Source organism: Lepidochelys olivacea (genome assembly GCF_965140295.1).
Source record: "Lepidochelys olivacea isolate rLepOli2 genome assembly, chromosome: 8".
Lineage (NCBI taxonomy): Eukaryota > Metazoa > Chordata > Testudines > Cheloniidae > Lepidochelys > Lepidochelys olivacea.
The window spans coordinates 98,840,944-98,862,500 of NC_140418.1; the positions used below are offsets into that span (position 1 = coordinate 98,840,944).

Below are 21,557 nucleotides of genomic sequence, written 5' to 3' on the forward strand. Positions count from 1 at the left end.
GGAACTAAATAAACTCTCATCCTCTTGTTACTCTTTTAATTTTTGATTATTAAAATCCTTTTTCTCATTGAAAATGGAGCCTCTTTAAATGGAAACAGGGAGCTAGCTTTTGATGACCTAACGTTATCGGTAAACTTCTAACAGCTTGTGAATTGTGTTGCAAGTGAAATAAGGTGTGTTGAATTTGAGATGGGGAGAAATAGCACATTAAAATATCATCCTTTATATATTTTTATCTTTGTTTATTAAATATATGTTAAATAAGGTGATTTTTTTTCTTTATCGTATTAAGTAAATGAGATAGGGTTTTTGATTCAAGCCTCCATAGTTAAAGATGTAAAACAGCAATTTCTTGCTTCTATAGCACAACATAGTTCAGAGCTGAGATTAGAGAAACCCTGTAGAGTAGCTAATACTCGAGGGCATCCCCAACTAGAAAAGTATGTGAATTTAGGCATGGGAGGAAGGAAGGATCTGCTTTAAATTTAGTGTAGGGTCACTGAATCTTAATGATAGATTAAACAAGGGAGGTGGAATAATGAATAGGGGTATGCAATGTCTAGCACTAATACCAGAAGTCCATGGTTTGCAGTAGTTATTTAATGTCGTTTCCCATATGTGTCTGAATAGAGCAGGTTATGGCAGGGATGAGCTAAGGAATAGCTTTGTTAGTGAATAGTTAAATAGACTGAATTCTCTCTTTAAATATTACTTCTATGTATACAGGAGGACTGCTTGTTAATGGCATAATGGGACACTTTATGCATACTTAAAAGCACAAACTTCAGTGTTAATAAAGAAACATTTGTAATTGGTATATGTATGTTGGAGTGTAATGCTTGGATTTTACAGTATGCTGTACTAATAATGCATCTGCAGAAAGAAAAATTTTCAAAATGAAGCTAACTTATTTTTGTCTGATTTACAGTGGAAACAAATGTCAATTGTAATAAATACTTTCAGGGTAGTAATAATCTGCCAAGGAGAATGCCAGCATTAGTAGTGATTTGTCAGATGTGGAAATGAGATGGAGGGACTATAGAGCATTATTTTAGTTACTAAATAGTTGACCAAAAGCTCAGTAATCCTACTTTAATTTTGACTTGAATTTAAAATGTTGTCCATAGACTGCATGTTTAAGTGGAATGTATGGGCCCCCATTCATTTTTGTTGAGGAATATCCTGCTCTCTCAGATTGATATTTACAAAAAGAAACATTTTGATGAGAAGTCCTATGTACTTAGAATACAAGACATATTTAAGCATTGAGTTCAGATTTCTCTTGATAACACACAAGATCCTGCAAAGAACCTGACATCAAGAATTTATAGAAAAGCCAGTGGACTGTGGAGAAATTTATAGGCAGTTTTGTGAGTAGTCCATTTTCTCTAATGTGCTTTCACATTACCAGCAAGGCATTATAGACAGTACGCTCATGTCACACCCCATTTTTCCTCTATATAGAGTTGGCCTTGCAAGTGGTACACAAAGAGGAGGATGTGAATCTCACTCACCATTTGAAAACATTTGCCCCACTGCAGTAACATCAAAATAGGGACCTCGAGAGGCCACTGAGTCCAGTTCCCATGCAAGGTGTACTTGGTACTAGATGACCTTTCAGGGTCCTGTCCAGGCTTACAATTCTATGATTGTGTGAATATCAATAAAATCTATATAGTGTGCTAAGACTGGATGTAAAGAGAGTACTTTGTCTCCCTCTTTTGACATCTCACTTTGGCTAGTACTTGGAATGAACAGTGAGCTCCAGAGGGAGACCTGTCCAGGTGTCTTTAAGTGGGAGGATTACTGTGTCCAGAGGCCTGGAGGTGGTATGAAGTAGGAAGTAAAAGGTGAAGAATAAGGGAGTCCTGGAGGACTCACCGCACAGTAGGCATAGTTACTTGTATAGTACTTCAGTTCACAAGGTATATAGATTAAACTCGTTTTCTTAACTAGTTTTCTTCTATTACAAAAATTAAATTATTGAATAGTTACTGGACCATTTTCCTTGGCTAAGTTTTGTGTTCAGGTTCCTTCTAGTAGATAAAACAAAATGCTCTTTATGTTGAAAATGTATTTATTCACAGTGCTAAAGCTTAGAAAGTAAAAAGCAAATGACAAAATCCTATTGTTCCTAGTGATGCTCTATTTCTCAAGTTGATTATAATTTAAAATGGATAGACCTGTTACTTAAAATGTGCTTTGTCTCTAAGAAACATTTTCTGGAATCCCAGATTATAGCAGCTTCTGAAACTTTGTCACTGAGGTCAGATTTTTTTTACCCTGAAGACAGCAAAAAAGGATACCGTCAACAGTGCAGTTTCATGTGAAAGCAAATCCATTAGGGGCCAGCTGCATTGCTGTCCTTTCTGGGGATGAGGGTTTAAATCCTTCTTTAGGTCACAAGTGAGAATGATTTTGGTCTGGGGAAGAATTTCAGAGGCACAAATAGGAGTTAGATGCTTTCCTCCCATTGAATTTCAATAAGAGTTGGGTGCCTAACTGCTATTAATTTCCTTGTTAACCAAAGTGACAAAATCGCTGTTCAGTTTAGTATGCCCAACATTCTCTGCTCATTAGGCCTTACTCTCCACTAAAGGTACAGCCCACAGAGATCTGATGGGAGGAGCTCTGGAGTCCCTGATTGGATCAAGTATACTATATAAGCCAGAAAGAGAGAGAGGAAGTTTTCAGTGGAAAAAGGTGAATCCTGGCTTGCTGCTGCTACAGTCCCTTTTGCCCACTACCTGACCCCCAGCTTCATCCCTGTTTCTGACTTTGACACTGCCCTGTTCCCAGCTCCTAACGCAGCCTCGTTCTGGTCCCTGAATGCTGTCTCCCTGGTTTCTGCCTACTCTGGGTCTGACCCCAGGCTACAACTCTTTGGCTTCTGACTCAGTGCTGACCCTCGGCTTCAGCTCCTTTTTCCTGTCTGACCCTGACTCTGACTTTCAGTTCTGACAACTGGCTCCTGACTCTGAACCTGACCATTGGCTCTGGTTCCAGAACACAGCACTGACCACCAGGCCAGACCGTCCTCCTCTCGGTTGCTGGTACGGTCTTCCACGGATCCTGACATTCTGACCTTAAACTCTTTGACGCTGACTCTGATAAAAGGTGCCACACAAAAATAAAGTCTGTAATAGTAAAGGGCTATGCCCTGAGGACCTGATTCTCACTGAAATCAGTGGTAGTTTTTCTGAGTGTGGACTCCAGAATTTGTTCGACAATTAATAAAGAGTAATTTTTGCTGTCAACTTCAATGGAATTTTAAATGTGTATTCTATCTTTTTGCCTACTTTGTTTTCATTTCATTGCTTCTGTAATTTGTCATTCTGTACCAAAATGTGTGGTGACTGGCAATTCATTGACTTTTTGGAAAGAGAAAACAGCTGGAACTGTAACAATAGCAATCACAATTTGCTTTGGCAACTATTTTAGTTTTATAGCAAATTAGAAGCTGTTTAATCATGGGCTGACAGTTTAAAATGGCAATTTCCGCTTTGTGGTGCATGTTGAATTGTTGTAAAAGGGGCAGTCAGTCCTGGATAATGATCTATATGACAGAGTGCTTATCCTGTAATAGACTACTTACAGGCTACCAGTTGCCTGTCATCTTTCACAAAATGCCTGAACGTGTAGATAAAATGTACCATTAAGCAATCTCACTTAGAGCTTTGGATATGTTAGTCAAGATGGAGACTTACTAACATGACCAAGATTTACTGATGGCAGTACTTTAAAAAGTCACACATTCTTTAAATGAGTTATGTTAACAAAATAACTGGTACTAGTAGCTTGGGGAGTTTTTACATAATCTGACGCAGACAAGATGGTCATGGTACTAAATCTCAATCCCAAGCATCCGTCCCTTTCAATTCCCAGTGCCACAACTAGTTCACGCTCTAATTATGTCAGACCTTGTTTTATCCAACCTCCCATCTGTCTTTCTACCCAGTATGCTGCTGCCAAAATAAGTTTCCTTTCCCACTTGTTTTGAACACTCTTGCCCCTCTCCTCAGTTTCTTGAGAACCTGTCTTCTCATCAGTTTCTCTATAAATTTAAGCTTTTCCTTTTCACTTTTAGTCACCTCCAGTCTTGACTTCTACCTACATCTAATAATTCATAAATTCACAGATTTTAAAGCCTGATGGGGACCATTGTGATTGGGCTCCTAGGTGCTAGGGTAATATGAATAATTATTGTGTAGTCTGACCTCTGCATAACACAGGCAATAGATCCTGACCCAATAATTTCTGCATCAAGCCCAGAAACCCATAACTTCTCTTTGAGCTATAGCATGTCTTTTAGAAAGGATCTCCAGTTCTGATATAAAGATTAATAATTAGCTCGTACGTAGCACTTTTCCTCCATAAATTTTAAAGTACTTTGCAAGATCCCCACTTTACATATAGGAAACTGAGGCACTGAGAGGTTAAGGACTTGCCTGTGGTGACACTGCAGGTCACCCCTTTTTACACACTGTCAGGTAGGCCTTCAGTAGCATCTTGACTAACATTTGCAAAGCTCCATTATGCTCTTCAAAGCTCACCTGTTCTGTAAGGCAGTCTAACTAAAATGACTCTTCATTGCTCCGTGTATGTATTATATTGTGCTGTTTGTTTTGTAATGCTCCTGCAGGTGCCCTTAGATAGTAAGCCTTTTGGGGCAGGGCACCTGTCATTTGTTTGACACAGCCATCCTCTTCTTCTGTACCATGTGCATCTATGGCATTATACTAATAGTAAATTATTATAACAGCAATACTGTTCTTATATCAGATGGAAAAGTCATTCAAAACAGTAGTCTGATTTTTTTATTTTTAAAGGTTATTTCATATTTTCTTTTAAAAGATCAGTCCAAGAGCTGGGGTCATATTCTCTCCCCACCCCCAAACCCCAAAAAAGACTACAGAGCGAACTATTGGATTATTTTCTTCTCAGTTACTCATCTTATAGAGGTGCTAGAATAGTTTTAGCTTTTGCAAAGTTCAAATGTTCTCCTCAGACATTTTAGGATGTGTCTTCAATTTAGCTGTTCTATACAGGTCTCTCCAAAGCTTGTTTAGAATGACCAATGGGTTATTTTATTGTGGATTTATGTTTATTTTTTTGTTTATATATATTTTATATTTATTGTTTATATAAAAATATTCTTCTGGTATATGATACAGCAGAGTTCCATTTAGATAAAAATATGTTGGTCTCTCAGATAGAGAAATGAGATTATTTTTTAAATATCGGGCCAAAAGACCAGAGACAATGAAATGGGATACTAAAAAGCTTGTATAGTAAACTTGTTCAGGAAACTGCAAGGGGTAATAATTCGTATTTCTGCTGATGAAAGGAGTATCAGGGAACTCTTGTGTATAAGATGTTGATAAATTGTAATTAATTTTAAATGTACTGGCTGTATATGTCTGGTGACATCAAAACAGGAGGTATAGCATACAGAGGAATAGTGTGACTACACTGGGAGGAGTTTAGAAATTTTAGGTGAGTGGACATTTGAAGTGAAATGTTGTTTATTGTAAACAAATGGTTTTTAAAATTAATAGAAATATAGGAGCCTTCTGTAGTCTCTAGGTTTTTGCATCAGTTAACTGGAATCTACTTCCTTTTCACTTACCTTTTGAAATTTAGATTATTCTAAGTGTCCTGATCATTAGAGAGACAAGGTGAGTGAGGTCTAATATATTTTATTAGACCAAATTCTGTTATCTAACCCACCATATTTTGGGACCAACATGGCTACAATTACACTGTACTGATCATTGACAGTTATCCAGATGATGTGATGCTATATTGAGTCAAGGTAATTGTTGTGCATGTGAACTTGAAGTTGATCTACCTCTCAAGTGTGTGTCTTGAAAAATCATCCACTGCTTTGTAGCAGACTGCTTGCATACAGAAATTTGTATAGAATAGGCATTTCTATATATCCAGTATGTTTTCTTCAATAAAATTAGTTTCACCAAAACTTGAGAGCATGGTGATCCATCTAAGTTTATTGTTTACCTAAGCATTCACTTCTCTGAAAACGTTGCCCTCCCCTCCCCGATTTTTAAGTCTATCCATAATAATGGCAAAGTAAGAAATGTATTCTGTATTTATATCCTTCTACCTCCTCCTTTTCCCTTCTCAAAATAAATAAATAAATAATATGTGCCACTAACTATTGTGGAGTATATTGGGAACATTTGACAGCCCTCCCCAGTATACCTATTTCTAAAATCTTTTTTGTGGGAAATGTTGCATAATGTACAATGTAAAATTATACATCTTTCCCCAAATACCCAAGGGCAGTAGTTTATTTTAATATAATAATAGCCTGCAAAATTGTGAGCCCAGGAATAATTTTCCCCTAAAGCATGAGAATTGAAAAGCCTGAAAAGTGTCTTATGCTTCTATTTCTTTTTTTCATTACTTAAATTGGTTAAGTGTAGCTGCTTCTTTAAATTGTGAAAAGGAAGAATCTCTGGCTGGAATTCATGCATACTAATTTCCAGAGCAGAGACCATCATTACAGTTATGTAATAAACTCAACAAGCTTTCCAAGGGAAATGTTTACATAACCTGAGTTCTACAATGTGGCAAAACCCAATTTGTAACAGTAATTTTAAAATGTTTTTCTGTATTTGATTTGACAAATTCCCATTTAATCAAAAGTAACCATTTGAACTTGTAAGTGGACATACGATTTGGTACATAAAATGAACTGTTTCACTATGGATAGGTGGAATGTGAAGGTTTAGCAGAGATTTTTCTAATGACTTTTTGTGTTGTAATTTTCTGAAGTGGAAATAGTAAATTGGATTTTAAAATAATTCCTGAGAGCTCAATTTAGGCAATATGAAACCTTATTAGGGTTTTGATTAAAAAAAAAACCCTTAAATTTTATAGTTAATTTGTTACAAAATCTTAATTGTGCGGGAAATATCTGTACATGTAAATAGTATAGAAGTATTGAGGGTTTTGTTCATTTCATTTTAAATTGTTAAAACAGAGCAAACAATAGTTTTTTCTCTCCTACACTAAACAGAAAGGCAGTTTCACATATTAATGGGGAAAAGTTATAAAACAGAAAAGAATAAAGTCTTATCAGAGATCCTAAAAGCAAAAAATGTAAAGTAAGTGCTGCCTAATCTTATAAATCATTAATTAGTGTAGATATCATAGTTTAACAACTGTTTGAATTCTGGTTTGTATGAAGTGATACAGAACACTATTAAGAACAGAACAAAAAATTGCCAATTGCCATTTACCTAATAATCATACTTCTCTGTTGCATCTGGTCCAGTTTTTAGCTTTTTTTGTTAGAGATATTTTCTTCTTTAGGTTCCAACACAGTGAATTAAATACAAATGTAATTGTAACTAAGAATTTCAGCACAGCAAACAAAAAGAAAAACTCTCTTGACTACTCCAGTTGTAAGAACTGTCTCAGAAGTGGACAAAATTGTTTTAAAACAATCTGATTTTGAAATCAGTTACAAGATACACTGTATGAAATAACTTAAATATCAGCAAGATGCTAGATATCAGAAGCTGATTATACTTTAAGACTTACAAGGTCAGACATTGGCCCTAAGGAACTAGCAACATCACTAGGATAATCTATAATATGTATACCTTTTGAAATGCATTGCTTTAAAACATTTATTGATATGCTAAATTTGTCAGGGATTTAATGTAGTTTCTTGGTATAATGTGCAGTGTATGGGGGAATTATGGATTTTAAACTTGTAGTTTTTTAGAAACTGTAAATTAAAAATCATAAGAACACACTGTAGGAATAAGATTATTCCACAATCTTTAATCATCTGACTTTTTCTGTCCTCCTGGCTTAGCTTCCTTGCCTAGTCTCCTTGTTCCCTAGACCTTCCAATATTTGTATCTCCAATTTGTGCTCTCGAGCTCTCTTCCCCCTCTCCAGTTCTCATTGCATCATTGGTTAATTCCTTGACTGTGTTGGCCCTTGCTCCTCAAGCCAAGACCAAGGAGACAATTTACAAAAATTTTGAACTGTTTGATCCTGGGCAGAATCATGCTCATTTTATTTAGGCAAAGCTCCCATTGTTTTAACTGGAAGTTTTGCCATGGTTGTTGACATTCACAGTGATTCCTGTGCAGCAGATAGCTGCCTGAAGTCATTGTAATTCATACTTTATATTAAAGATAAATAACTCTATTTCTGATTGACCACCAATTGCCTTTTCCTGACCAAGTTGAAAAGATTTCTCAGTTACTGAGTTTTTCTTTTGTGGTCAGCACTGCTGATAACTTCTCTTAGCTTTCTTTTCTCCTGGCTTCTTTTACTCTGTTTCCTGATTCCTCTCTCTCTATATTGCTGACTGCTCTATCAACGTCCTGTTCTTTCGTGACTCCTCCTCCCCAGCTTCCGTGTCCTTGAGGATTCTGTTACTGATTGCCTCATCGTCTGCCCCGTGCTATCTTAGTGTGACTGTATCTGCTCCCATGGTTTTAACTATCTCTTCTGTGTGCATATCTCCCAAATCAACCTGCCCAGCTCAATAACTCTGGCCATTCTTAGATCTCAAAATGTTTTTATCAGATCCTCTTAGGTGCCCTTTGAACATCTCAAATATGTCTTACCAACTGTAACCTTTTTTCCTGACCTATCTCCCTTATCTGTAACTCTTAACTTCATTAGCTTTCCAGTCTCATAGGCTCATGAGCTTGTATCATCTGCTGCTCTCTTCTCTGCATCAGACTCTTGCTAAATCCCATTGCTCCTTCATCTGTAATATTGTCAAGATCCGCCCTTTCTTCGCTATCCCCATTGCTAAAACCCTTGTCTATGCTTTGGTCACCTATAGCCTTGATTACTATAACTGGATCCTTTTTGGTCACCCCTTTTCTCATCTCTTTCTAGACTGGTGCTTAATTCATATTTTTCTCACATTGCCCCTGCCCTCTCCCCACAGAATGTGCTTTATTGACTTGGCTTCCATTCTGTTACAGCGTCAAAGTAGCATCCTTTCCTTCAGTGCTCTATGCAATCTGGCCTTGGCTGCGTATGAGCTCATTTCCTTGTACACCCCCCTCTTGCATTCCACATTCCTCACAGTCCTCTCACTTTATTGCTCCTTTTGTCTCTCTTTCACGCTCTCATTTTTGCAGTGTCTTTCATGCTGACTAGATGCCTGGAACAGCCTTCAGCTTCTCAGCCAATTTAAAGATTTGCATAAATTATATTTAATAATATTAAAGCTAACAATAGTTCATTATGTACATTTATTTCAATAACACTGTACCTAGATATGCAGAAAACAGCCCTCTGGAAATTACTATGGCTTGACTTGGATGTGATTTTTTTAATTCAAAGATGTAGTTACAGGCATGACCAAATTTTGTTGATTAAGTTGTAAAATTTTAATTTTTAAAATTTGATGAGAGACTTCATTAGGCTAGATTTCAAATTTTCTAATTAAAAGATGAGAAATTGACTACGCCTGGGTGAAATTAACCAAGTACAGAAGACCCTCAGAAGACTTACATCACTTAACCTTGTGTAGTAGAGCCTTTGTGTCATGCATTGGGGTGAATTATAACCTGTTGTGTCCTGACCAGCATGGACAAAGAAGAACCTTGAATATTGGCTCAATTTGGTATCTGCAAACCAAGAATTCTTTTGTGAAAATGCCTTCTTAAACAAAATATTTATCACTGTTTTTTAAAAAATAGCGCAAGAGAAAATAAAATAGAAATTTGCCTAAGTCCTGTAACATGCTTCAGTCTGTTACCTACTTTGGGCTCCTCAACATCAACATGCGTATCTTGTTACCTCTGCGCCTCCACCCACATGAAAATGTTCTGATGTGGGGAGTTCGGTTGTCTCGAATGCATTGGGAGGAATTATGTCTCCGTCCCCAAAGAGTCTCCATCCGCAGAAAGGTTAATACAGCATTTTTGGTTAATTTTGTGATTTAAAATTGATATTTTTAATAGTTAAAGTTCTGGGACACAATGAAACATTTACGTATTAATTTGGTTTTAAATAATCATGTATTGAGATTATCATCTAGACATTGTATCTACCATCTGTAATATGTAGTCGCCATGGTATCTAGATGTTATGAAAAGAATACAGATTTTGGGCTGCGCCAGAACTGCTAATTATTCTTTCCTACTGATCAAAGTAAATGTGGATGAACCAAAAAGCTCACCAAGTCTGTAAAGATTTCACTCTCTCTACTAATGGCAAATGAGCTTGTTAGCAAAACCCAACCCACCACCTCTCTCTTGGAAACCTAGTGGGTCTATTATCCATTTGTATGCTGACTCAAATTAATCAGTTGCATCTAGAATATAGCTGTATATTTTTATTCCACTGGCCTAGCATGCTGCTTTTAAAATAATTTTTGCTTTGGTTTATGTGTAATGTTTAGGTCTTTCTCGCCCCTACAGAATTACAGCTTTATGTTGAAACAGCTAATAAATATGAGGGAAGTTTCACAGTTTATTAGCAAACTCTCCTGTCCTCTGAATCTTTTTTGCTTTTCTTTTTTTAATGCCGTTGGAATTACCAAATAAAGGGAAATCCTTTAAATAGTTACAGCATTAATAAAGATGGCATGATATAAAGATAAAAAACCTTATTTTTTCCTTTAACTGCTTGTGGTTTTTAAAGGGACAATTTTGGCATGTTTTCAAAATCCAGTTATGAATTTAGCCCCAAGCAGTTTGTTTAATCAAACATTACCCTAATATGTTTTACATGGTACCCTGCCAGACAAGGCCTGTCTACAACAACTAGTTTATTCTGTGACGAGTTGCTCAACAGATGTCATTCTGGTAGAATAATACAGCAGAATGCTTGTGCGTTGGCTAAAATTACTTCAACTTTGATCACTTTTGTTCAGCACATCAGTCTGGCATTGTGCTTTATACCAACATAACACTATAACCAGAGCATGCCTTTCAAGCTTAGAATAGCAGAGGAATGTTATTGAAATCAGTGCAGTTACAGATGAGTTAATGAAGAAGGAAAATACTGTTTATTTCATAATGCCGTAGTGTTGTACTTTGGAATTAAAATGGAATGTAAGGAATTCAACTCCAGAGTTATTTATTTTTACTTCAGGGGGCTCTTTAAAAACAATTTTGTTAGTTTTATTGACCACATTTGACCATAAATAAGTTTTGTTTGTGATTGTAAAATAGTTAATAGAAGATTCTAAGTCTGAAACACTTTCATTTTATGGAAATAATTTTTAACACGATCTTTTCCATGTGTGATTGAAGGATATTTGTCCCACAAAAGGTATTCTTTTTTTCTTATATTTAATGCTGTAAAACTGGCATGGCAAGACCCAACGAATAGATCTCAGATTAGCGTAGTTACATTTGGATGGGATGTTGTGGGGTCATTTCTCAGTAATGACATCTCTTAACCTTGATATGACTGTGAAATAAATGCTGCACAGCAGGCTGGTCTCTTGTTAAGAGGCATTGAAGAAAAGCTGTTTGTTTGAAACTGAGTGGGGATCAGACCATGTTCCAGGCTACACAGCTTTCACACATCAGTTCATCTCTCACAGGTGTATGTGGGAAGATTTTAAAAATGGATTGAGTTGCATTTTTTTTTTTAACAGTGAAAGTATATTCCTATTTCTTTGAAAAAATAACATTTTTACATATGGTGAAGGGTAAGAGGATACAAAATGCTGTAATTACTAGTCAGCCTGATACATTGGCATTCTGTGTTTAAAATAAAATAAATTACTAAATGTTGTTTTTTATTTAAAAGTGGCAATATTACCAGTCAAAAAACTACATTAAGATGGAGTTACAAACTCAGAAAATTCAGAGTTAAGATTAAAAATTAAAAGAAATCCAAATATGGTAAGATATGGAAACACACAGTTAGCTCAACAACATTAACTTTGTCCTGTAGTGTCAATAAATAATATTGATACCTTTCTGATTAATGCATTTTACTGTTTGTAGTCCCAGATCATATTAAAATAATTATTTCCCTCATGGTGTCATCGGGAATTTTTTATCATCAGAGTGGATTGATTTAAATCAAATTGGTTTAAATGACCAATTTTAATTGTGATTTAAATCAGCAAACAGCAAACCTTTGAGTTAAATAATTAACTTTAATCATGTTTTGCATTGGTGCTTTTTATTTATTTTTCTAAAGAAAGGTTTTGGTTGGTAACCATTAAAACGTTGATTTTCAACTAAATATTCCCTTTACACTAAATTTGGTGCTTCTTTTTGCTAATCAGGAGGATATACTGTATCTATAAACACTTATTTAAGCAATGAATAGCTTAGCTTGCAATTATTCAGATTCTTAATTTTACATTTTTTTTTTTTTACTTGTAACATGTGCCAAGTTCTCTGTGGATGGAAGTTCAAATTTAATTAAAAATGCACAAAACCCAGCACTTTAATTTTTATTAATTAAATAAAACTACCTTAAATGTGCCGGATACATTAAAATATTTATCAAAATTTTAATTTGCATTCAAAACTGATTTATGAAACAAAGGAAGTTTTATCTGTAGTTAGTGAATTGAACTGATTGTTTCTGGACACCAAGATTTTAGAATGAGTAGATTTCATCCTCTCACACCTAGTTTTAATTCAGAGATTGGAAGAGAATCATACTTTCCTGTTTTTTCAACTCCCAGTTCGTTTCTTAACTTTGAATGAATTGCTCATTGAACTGAACTAGTTGAATAAACTGAAATGAGGAAAATAGTCACTCTGTACCTACAGAAGAAATTACTTCTGTCAAAAGCTGGTATGACCTTCAATGAACTCTGGTTTCAGGTGCTTAGCCCATGACTTCCACAAGTTTACTGATTTGACTTTCTTTAAAATTTGGCAGCAAATATGAACTGCTTAATAATTTTTTTGTATTTAATTTAAATATTTTAATTAAAAACATTTAGGACTAAACATAGGTTGTGAATTGTAAATTTCATTTTGAATAGGTTTATTTTTTTAAAAAAATAATCTTTTAATTTAAATGAAAAGAATCAATTTTTACCCACCCTTATCATTAACTTATGTGTACTGAAAATTTAAATTATACACATACTAAGTCTGTTAAGAATATTAACTTTTCCACACAAGTGTACTAAAACTTACCCATAACCATATAAAAGAAACCATCAATATTTATTTACTAATGCATTTTAATGTGTGGGTTAAAGGACTTTATTAGGCAGACCAATACTACATACAGGGCTGTATTAAGCCATCATAGGGCCCTAGGCAAACATACATTTCTGGGCCCCTACCTTCTAATATGAACAACAACAAACAGCTGATAAATGGAAGAAGGGAAAAATTATATACCTAAATGATGTTCCCTTGCATACATGTCACTGTAGTAAATTCCCATCCCATCAGTTGTTGCTGCTGGAGAAGCAAGTAATTTCTTTACCCATGCCTTCCTCTCTCTTTGGCTTTGTTGGGAAAGGGAAAGTGAGTTTTAGCTGTGTGTGAGGACTGTCTCTGCCCACTCATCCTCTGGTGCAGATTTGCATGTGTAAACTGAAAGAACTTCACTCACTTGAGTGAGTGGCATTTGCAGCTTTTTCAGTTTGCTCTAGGGAACCAAAACACAAATCTGGGCTGTAGGTACATGCCTAGTTGCCTATGGGTCAATCTGGTTCTGGCTCCATGAAGGGCAGATCTAGGGATGGGGAATGGAGTCTCTGGACACAAGTGACTCCATGCTTTAAGGACTCTCCTGTGTTCCTGCCTCCGCTCCCCCAGCAGTACTGCCTTGGTGTGCAATGGAGCTGAAACAGCAGTGCCATGAGGAACCTTTCAAGGACTGGGGTGTGTGTGTGTGTGTGTGTAAATCCTCTATCTCCATATTTATAATCATAACAATTAGGTACACCATCACTAATAACTTTGCTTGATTACAGCTTGATTTCTGCAAGTGTAGCCTAAACACATGGTTTCAGTGAGCTTGAACTATATGGAAAGTTTGACGCATCTATGTGCTTTTCTTCTGTTCAGATGATTCCAGAAAAATACAAAAAAAAGTCTGACCCTAGTTATATTTAATTAAATATTAATTTAAATTTAATTATAATTTACAAACTAAGAGATTTAACGAATAAATCTTCAGAAAATTCACTCTATATTCAAAAAATAAATGCTATAATTTTGGTGAGAATACACTATCTATTCTTTATAAGTAAGAAAGAGGCTGAATCCCTGCTATAATGGCAACCTCATCTCTGCCTCTGTGATGGAGTCATGACAGGCAACAGATAAATATATTACATTATATGATTTCAACTACTACAGAGTAGCTGGAATTGGTTTATTTTGTTGCATTACAGTAGAACAAACATGTTTTTCCTCTGCACTTTTTGTCCGCTATACACTTAGCTAATCTTTCATGTTACCGGATTTCGCTGGATAGTCTCCATTTTGGCTGAATCCAGCTGCCAGTTCCACTGCACCAGAAGAGCAGGTAGTGTTTTGAGAGAGAGTGAACCCCGTTAGCTTAGGGGAGTGCAGTGAGTTGTGAGGCAGGTCAGAGATTTCTTCTTATGACTGTTGTTTGTATTTCTATGCACTTCACAGATCTTCTTATTGACCTAAGTCTCATGCCCCAACCTTAGAAAACAGTTAAGTATTAGCCCTTGTGATTTTACAAACAAACTAATGGAGAGGTGTTCGAGGTCACTTCAAATAGATTTGGGATAAGAATCCAAGTCTCCAGTATCTTATCCACTCAGCTACACTGCCTTTCAAATTGAATGTATTTTAGTGATCTAACCTCTAACCATTACATGACATGCCCTTCCCAAATCTAGGAACAGAAGTCAAGATTTCTGATCTCCAGAATTCTGCCTTATTTCTTTTTTTATGTAGAATATTGGAGATCAGAAATATTAAGTTCTCAAATGATTTGAATTCAAGTTGAATGAACAGATCTGTCTTCTAATTTAAAGAGGTCCTGCTCTTTCAAATGGTCGCCCAGTTCTCGCTAAAGTGATATGGTCATTTGTTCCGAATACCTACAAACTTCATTGTGAGAACCATCTTTGGCTTCTACCCAATGAAAACAGAATGGGAAAGCCAACAGGCATTCTACCTCATAATGTACCAGATTTGGTTCAGGACTGTACATCATGGAGGCACATAATGCACTTGGTGGCCTCTACACTGTCCCGACAGGATAAAAACAAATATTCTACTGCTGATTAGCGAATAGCTGTGTAATCCACTGGCAAAGTGTCAAATCCCCCTTTAGTGGTTGTTCTATGTAGAGCTGTGGTTTTAAACCTTTTTTCATTTGCGGACCCCTAAAAATTTTTGAATGGAGGGATAGACCCCTTTGGAAATATTTGATGTAGTCTGCAGACCCTCAGAAGTCCGTGGACCACAGATTGAAAACCACTATCTAGAGGGTAATATTTGCTCCTGTAATCTAAGTGGCAGAGGTCTGTACTTGGAGTCCAAAATTCTAGGATTCAGACCCTCTTGATGACCCATATTGTGGGGAAGACCTTATGGTTGAATGTAATAGATTTTTTCCCTATTTTGTGTATTAAAAACAAAATACAACTGGTGTATTTAACCCAGGGTGAAAAAACATCCTCTAAAACAGGTTATATCCTCAAAGCCTTTATAACCTGTCAGTTGTGGTGCATTGTGTAACAAATTACAGGTGTTACATGTTTTGTTTACTGATGTGACACAGTGGTAAGTTTGAAGGTTGTGAAGGATGCCTCTTAGTTTATTTGTGTTGATGTGATAGTAACTTGCTTTGTTGGGTAAAAAATGATTTTCTGTGGTAGACGACAAGAAAAGCTCTGGAAACTCTGTTTCTCTGTTGGTCTCTACACCACAAAAGGTTCAACCTGGCATTCAGATTTCTGCTGTTAGCACTTTACCTGTCCAATTGCTGATCCAAAGGGGCAATGTTTGCATACACTTATGCACAGGCTGTCTTTACACATATTCAGTCATAAGGCGGCTCTAAATAAGCCCTAACAATTAATCCATAGGCTGTGAGAATACTTGGAATTATTAAATGGATCACTGCTAGACAAATTCAGATTGGAAATAAAACATAAATTTTGAACAGTGAGGGGTAATTAGCCATTGGAAAAATTTACCAAGTGTCATGGTGGATTCTTCGTCACTGACCATTTTTGAATCAAGATTAGATCTTCTAAAAGATGTACTGTAGGAATTATTTTGGGGAAGTTCTGTGGCCGGTGTTATACAAGGGGTCAGGCTAGATTATCACAATGGTCCCATCTGGCCTTGGAATCTATGGTATCTTTCTGTCTGTGAGAGAGATTATATAATTATTTTAAACCAAAAAATAGGATATGAGTTTGTGATTTTAAATAAATGCGAATTGTAACTAATGTACAAGAATTATCTGGCTTTAAATAGGCACAGAATGCCAGTTTTGTTACAATTTTGGTGGGGTTGTAAATTGTCATATTCTGTGGTGTCCTGCCTACTGTCTTTTCAGTTTCCACACTTCTCTCAAATTGACAACCAATCATGTTTCTACAGCTTATTAGTTGATAGTGGTTGTCTTTAGCAAAAAGTAAAAACACAGAATGAATTGGCTTAAAGATAAGTGACCTTTTTTAAAAAAAGGAAAAGTATGACATTTGTCTTCCCAACTGGAAATATTACTCTTGATTTGTATTTTCATGTTTCCCTCTTTAATATTTTCATTTTTATTTAGATACCCCTTTTTTAAAAAAGTACGGATTTCTGTGGTAGCCAGCTATGTTTGATTCCTGCTTAAATCTACCCGGAATTTAGGATTTCTAGGATGAAAATAGAGTAGGTTAACCTGCAGCGTTTATAACAAATTATCTTTTTGTTCTTCCCTTTTCCTATCCCCCATGGTATGTTTTCTTAATTTACAATCCAGATTCACCTGGCTGGAAAATCTGTCTGTATCTGTTTTGTAAAATGTCATGCACATCCACGATATCTGTAAGTAATAATAATAAGAAACTATAATGTGTTTCTTTAACGCAGTTTGTTCATTTAGATTCCAGGTTAGCTCTTTTTTCAACAGCAGTCCATTTTACTTTCAGGTAGAAATCTGAGTTTTTGAATGTTGCCATAAGTAATTTTAAAAAAATCAATATAAATTAAAAAGCCTCCTCTAGTGATGAAAATAAAGCAGACGGACTGGAAGACCTCTTGGGGTCCCTTCCAGCCCTACATTTCTATGATTCTATGTTAAGTGCATTTTGAAAACATGTGTTTACTTTTTTTAATAGGTAAAGCGGAATGTGTATGACCTAACTAGTATCCCTGTTCGTCACCAATTATGGGAAGGCTGGCCTCCTTCTGCCACAGATGACTCAGTAAGTAGTTTCACCTCTTTTCACTTTTTCCAGTCAACATGTGACTGTTCACAGATTTATTATCCAACTCAGGTAAAAGCCTTTATTGTCCTTTGTTCAGAAAGTACAGCAATGGTAAGAGTGCAGGTAATTTAGGGCTTTATCCTTTGAGCTTCCTTGTCCTGATCCCAGCAATGAACTGAAACATGTAAGTAGTTCCATGGAAGCTATTTGCATGGGCAAACGTAAGTGCATGCTTCAGTGCATTGTTGGGTTGGAGCCAAAGTGCTTGGTACTCTTAAGGATCAAGCCCTTGTTGAGATGAGAAATTAATGGGAGTACTTGTGATGGTATGCACTTTGGTTCCAATTCAGGAAAGCATCCTTGTTTGGAAAAGCACTTAAAACACGTTTATGTATATTCCTGAATTGGACCCAGAGCCCCAATACACCAAGGTACTTAAGCAAATGTGTAACTTCAAGCAGGTGAATCGTCCAATTGAAGTCAATGGGACTACTTGCATGTTTAAGTATATACTTCACTATCTTGCTGAACCAAGGACTATACTCAGCTGTAAGACTTTAAAAGGTTGCACCTAAAATTAAGCCACCCGTATACATAGAATACGTATAAATTTGTAGCTGATTAGAATGTGGAGGACATTATTTCCATTTCCTACCTGGTAATTTTAAAATTCCCAATATTTAAAATCAGAGGAAAATATTCATTTGTTCTTGTTGGCTGATTCTTCTACAGTTCTGACTCACTAGTTAATTAGATATTTTTGCCTATCATTTCATATAATCATAGAGAGTCTAAATGTAGAAAGATGCTAGACATTATATCCCACCTTCTGCTAATGCACAGTTGCTCCCTACAATATATTTCAGAGCATTTCTTTCTTTTTTGCTTTAGCTGTTTCCATTTTCCCCTAAGTAATACATTGCTAATACGGTGAGTGGGGCTGCAGGTAGAAAGAAGCTGAAATGGAGCTTGTAGTTAATTAACTTCGCACGAAGCTTTTGTGGGAGTGACTGATCTTTGCATAAAACAAAATGCTACATTTCTAAAAGTGTTCAGTATGAAGCAGATTAAATCTGACATTCTGTAAAGTGAAAATAAAACAAGAATTTGCCTTCTGTAAATAACAATACTTTGAAGATATAACTATTGATTTCTAGTGAAGTCCTCCTAAAATAACTGCTGCTGTTTGAATGGTGAATGCCACATTTTAAAAAAATGTTGTGTAAATGATTTAAGCCAATGAAGCAACACAAAGACTGACCACATTTTTAACATAATTGCAAAATATCTCTTTGTTTGTGCTTGCAGCTGTAGTAGCTAATTTTGAGATACGTGCAGGGATCTGTGCCTGTGTATTGGAGAGCAGAAATCGAGACTTTAGGTATGATTATTTGATATAACAAATATGGTCCCATATAGGTAGTCACAGCCTTTGAAATGTGGGTGCATTTTAGCATCTTTTACATTTAAAATTAAGCAAAAAGGTTTAGAAATCCAGGATTTCTGATTCAGGTTCCAACAGCTGCTTTTAGTAAAAGCAAAATAAACAAAAAGAAAACCACCCTGCAAGATAGGATATCCTGCATGTCTAAAACTCATAAATCTGTTTTTAAGTCTGTTTTTACAAGTGACATTGTTGCAGGTGAAGTTTTCCCTTTTTCATGTCTAATGAAATTGGTGAATGTTGAGTCATCTGCTCCAAGGCAGGAGAGTCCTCAAAGCTCACTGCTTAAATCTGGTGCAGCTGAGACATGTCAGCTGTGTCAACAGATCTGTATGTGTTACTAACAAAAATATAATTAATTTCTATCTGAAATTAGAGGCCATAACTTAATACTATGAAGATTTAACATTAGTGAGAATTATCTGGAAACATTGACTTGCCAGTTACATATATTAAGTAATAGTTTATCTGTTTAAGTTGCTCTTAATTTAATGGCAGATTTTTTTTCCAATCACTTTTGATTGTGCTATATAGAGTTCTCAGAGTTGTGTATTGTATACAAGTATGGTACTAATTCACAATTAAAAGCTAAAGGAGGACTTGATTAGAATACTTTTTTCATTTACATTTTATGCAGCATAAGAAATACTTTGTAATACCACAGGAGGTTTTTTCAGTGCAGTTCTCATTAACCTTTGGCTTAGCAAACAGAACAACTAAATAGGCTTCCCATAATTGGATTCCTGTATCATCTTGAGTCTCTTATGAACCAGATAGACTTCAGTCTTCTGACATTATCAGGAAATTCAGTGAAGTCAATAGTTATTTATACATTGTTGCATTTAGAGTTAGAATAGATTCTTTGCTTATAGTTTTATTTATAGAACTATGGAATACTGTCTGAATTGTCAATAACTCTTCCAGTTCTTTTTGCACACTTTCACTAGGGAACTAGGTGCCTAAAGCTCTACAAGTAGGGGAATGTTTTCATGCTGTGACAGTTTAACTGTGAGAAACAAGACACATACAAGCCTGCAGAAATCTCATTTTACACTTTTAAAAAGGACACATTTTTAGTTACAAGAGGGTATGAATAATTTTAACACTGTGAATTATGTTTGTTCCTCTAATTAAAATGCAAACAATGTTAATGTATGAGGTTTTTAAAAATCATGTTTTCTATTTTTATGGGGGTGTTACTTGTGGAACAAAATTAATATTAAAGATTGTGGTGTTCTTGATATTTTTCTGATATTTACCATTCTCTGCCATTGATTGATGGCACTTTTAGCAATTAGAGTAGAATGTTTAAAAATTAATGGTTCATTGTAAATAACTTATCAGGCAGTGCAAAATGTTGATTTTAACTTCTGGTGATTGTACAGATCTAAACATTACACATCTTGTAAAGTGAGAACCAAGACAGAATTTTCCACCTAAACCTGTGTAAAATGTGCTACACTTTCTTTTCTTATATGAGCATATATGAACTTTTAAGATTGTTCGGATCATTGTGTCATAATCGCCCATTTAAATTCACACTAATTTTATAAAAATCACCCTCAAGATCAATACTCTAGTATTTTAGTAAGAGTTTTCAAATATTAAAATATTGTGATTTTCTTTACTTTAAAAAAAGAGGAAGAAAATTCATACTAATTTTTCAGCCATCTCTTATCTCATCTGGTTACCTATGAACGTTTGGGTTGAAATCTTGGCCCCATTGAAGTCAGTGGGCTTTCTGTGTATTTCATTTGGACCAGAATTTACTCACCGATTTTTGTGCTACTCTCACTAACCTGAAACCACTAGAACCCAGTGGTTATTTTTTTTACCAAAGTTATTCCTGGTCATGTCACAGACAGTTTGAACTAAGCCTTTCCTAGAAAGGAGTTCACTGTTTTCCTTAACACAAGTCATCCCAATATGGCTATGAGAAAGATCTGCTTTTCCCATAAACAGCAATAGATGATTTCTCAAAGTGAAATTCAACCCTGTGTAGAAATATACACAAAGCCAATGCACTACTTAAATCCAATGTTTCCAATTCCTAAGAATTTATCTCCGGTAATTGGCCTCTAATGTGTGAGATCTTGTGAAAATACAGAAATCTCCTGGCTTTGTGATTTGGGGGAAACAAACGGAGAGAGAGAAAAAGAGCAGGATTCTCCTACACAGTGCCCTGTTGGCAGTGGGAATGCGTACTGAGCTGCAAACCAGGATTTGATGAGTTCTAGCCCTACCTCTTCTACTGACTGCTGTTAATGTTTCTGTTCCCTTCACAGCCCTTATTGTTAATCAAGGTCCCGTATCTCTATGTTAGGAGAGGTAACAATGCTTTACCTATTATACTGATAAAAATAACTGATAGTTTGTATAAGTTGGGAATAGAACTCCCACATCTCTAATAGAACAGTTGACACCTTGTTGTTCAGAAAGAACATGCTAAATTATGTACTTATGTAACCCACACTAACACAGTGTGGCTTGGTGTCACCTTCCAGTGGTTAGACCACATATGGAGGTTTATGACAGTTGCTGTTTTCATGCTAACAGATCTGGTTCTTTAGGTAAACTAATACAGATTTGTGCTTTTGGATCTAGAATTCCCTGGTTTATTCTCCACAGAAGATCCAAATTTTTTTGTTACATATAGCTACTTTGTCTACTACTTGATCATGCTTTGCCTCCAGAGCCAGGAATCAACACCAGGAAAGCTGATGCCCAATATTCCAGTGCTGACTCAAATAG

General features: G+C 35.7%; 1 protein-coding gene across 1 annotated transcript in view; it reads left to right on the forward strand.

The window, feature by feature from the left end:
- FAF1 (Fas associated factor 1) overlaps positions 1-21,557 on the forward strand; it is a 305,800-nt gene that overhangs the window by 146,426 nt on the left and 137,817 nt on the right. The window contains exon 8 of the mRNA XM_084638066.1: positions 17,273-17,359. Coding sequence (XP_084494192.1) covers positions 17,273-17,359 — 87 coding nt within the window. The remainder of the gene's footprint in view (positions 1-17,272; positions 17,360-21,557) is intronic.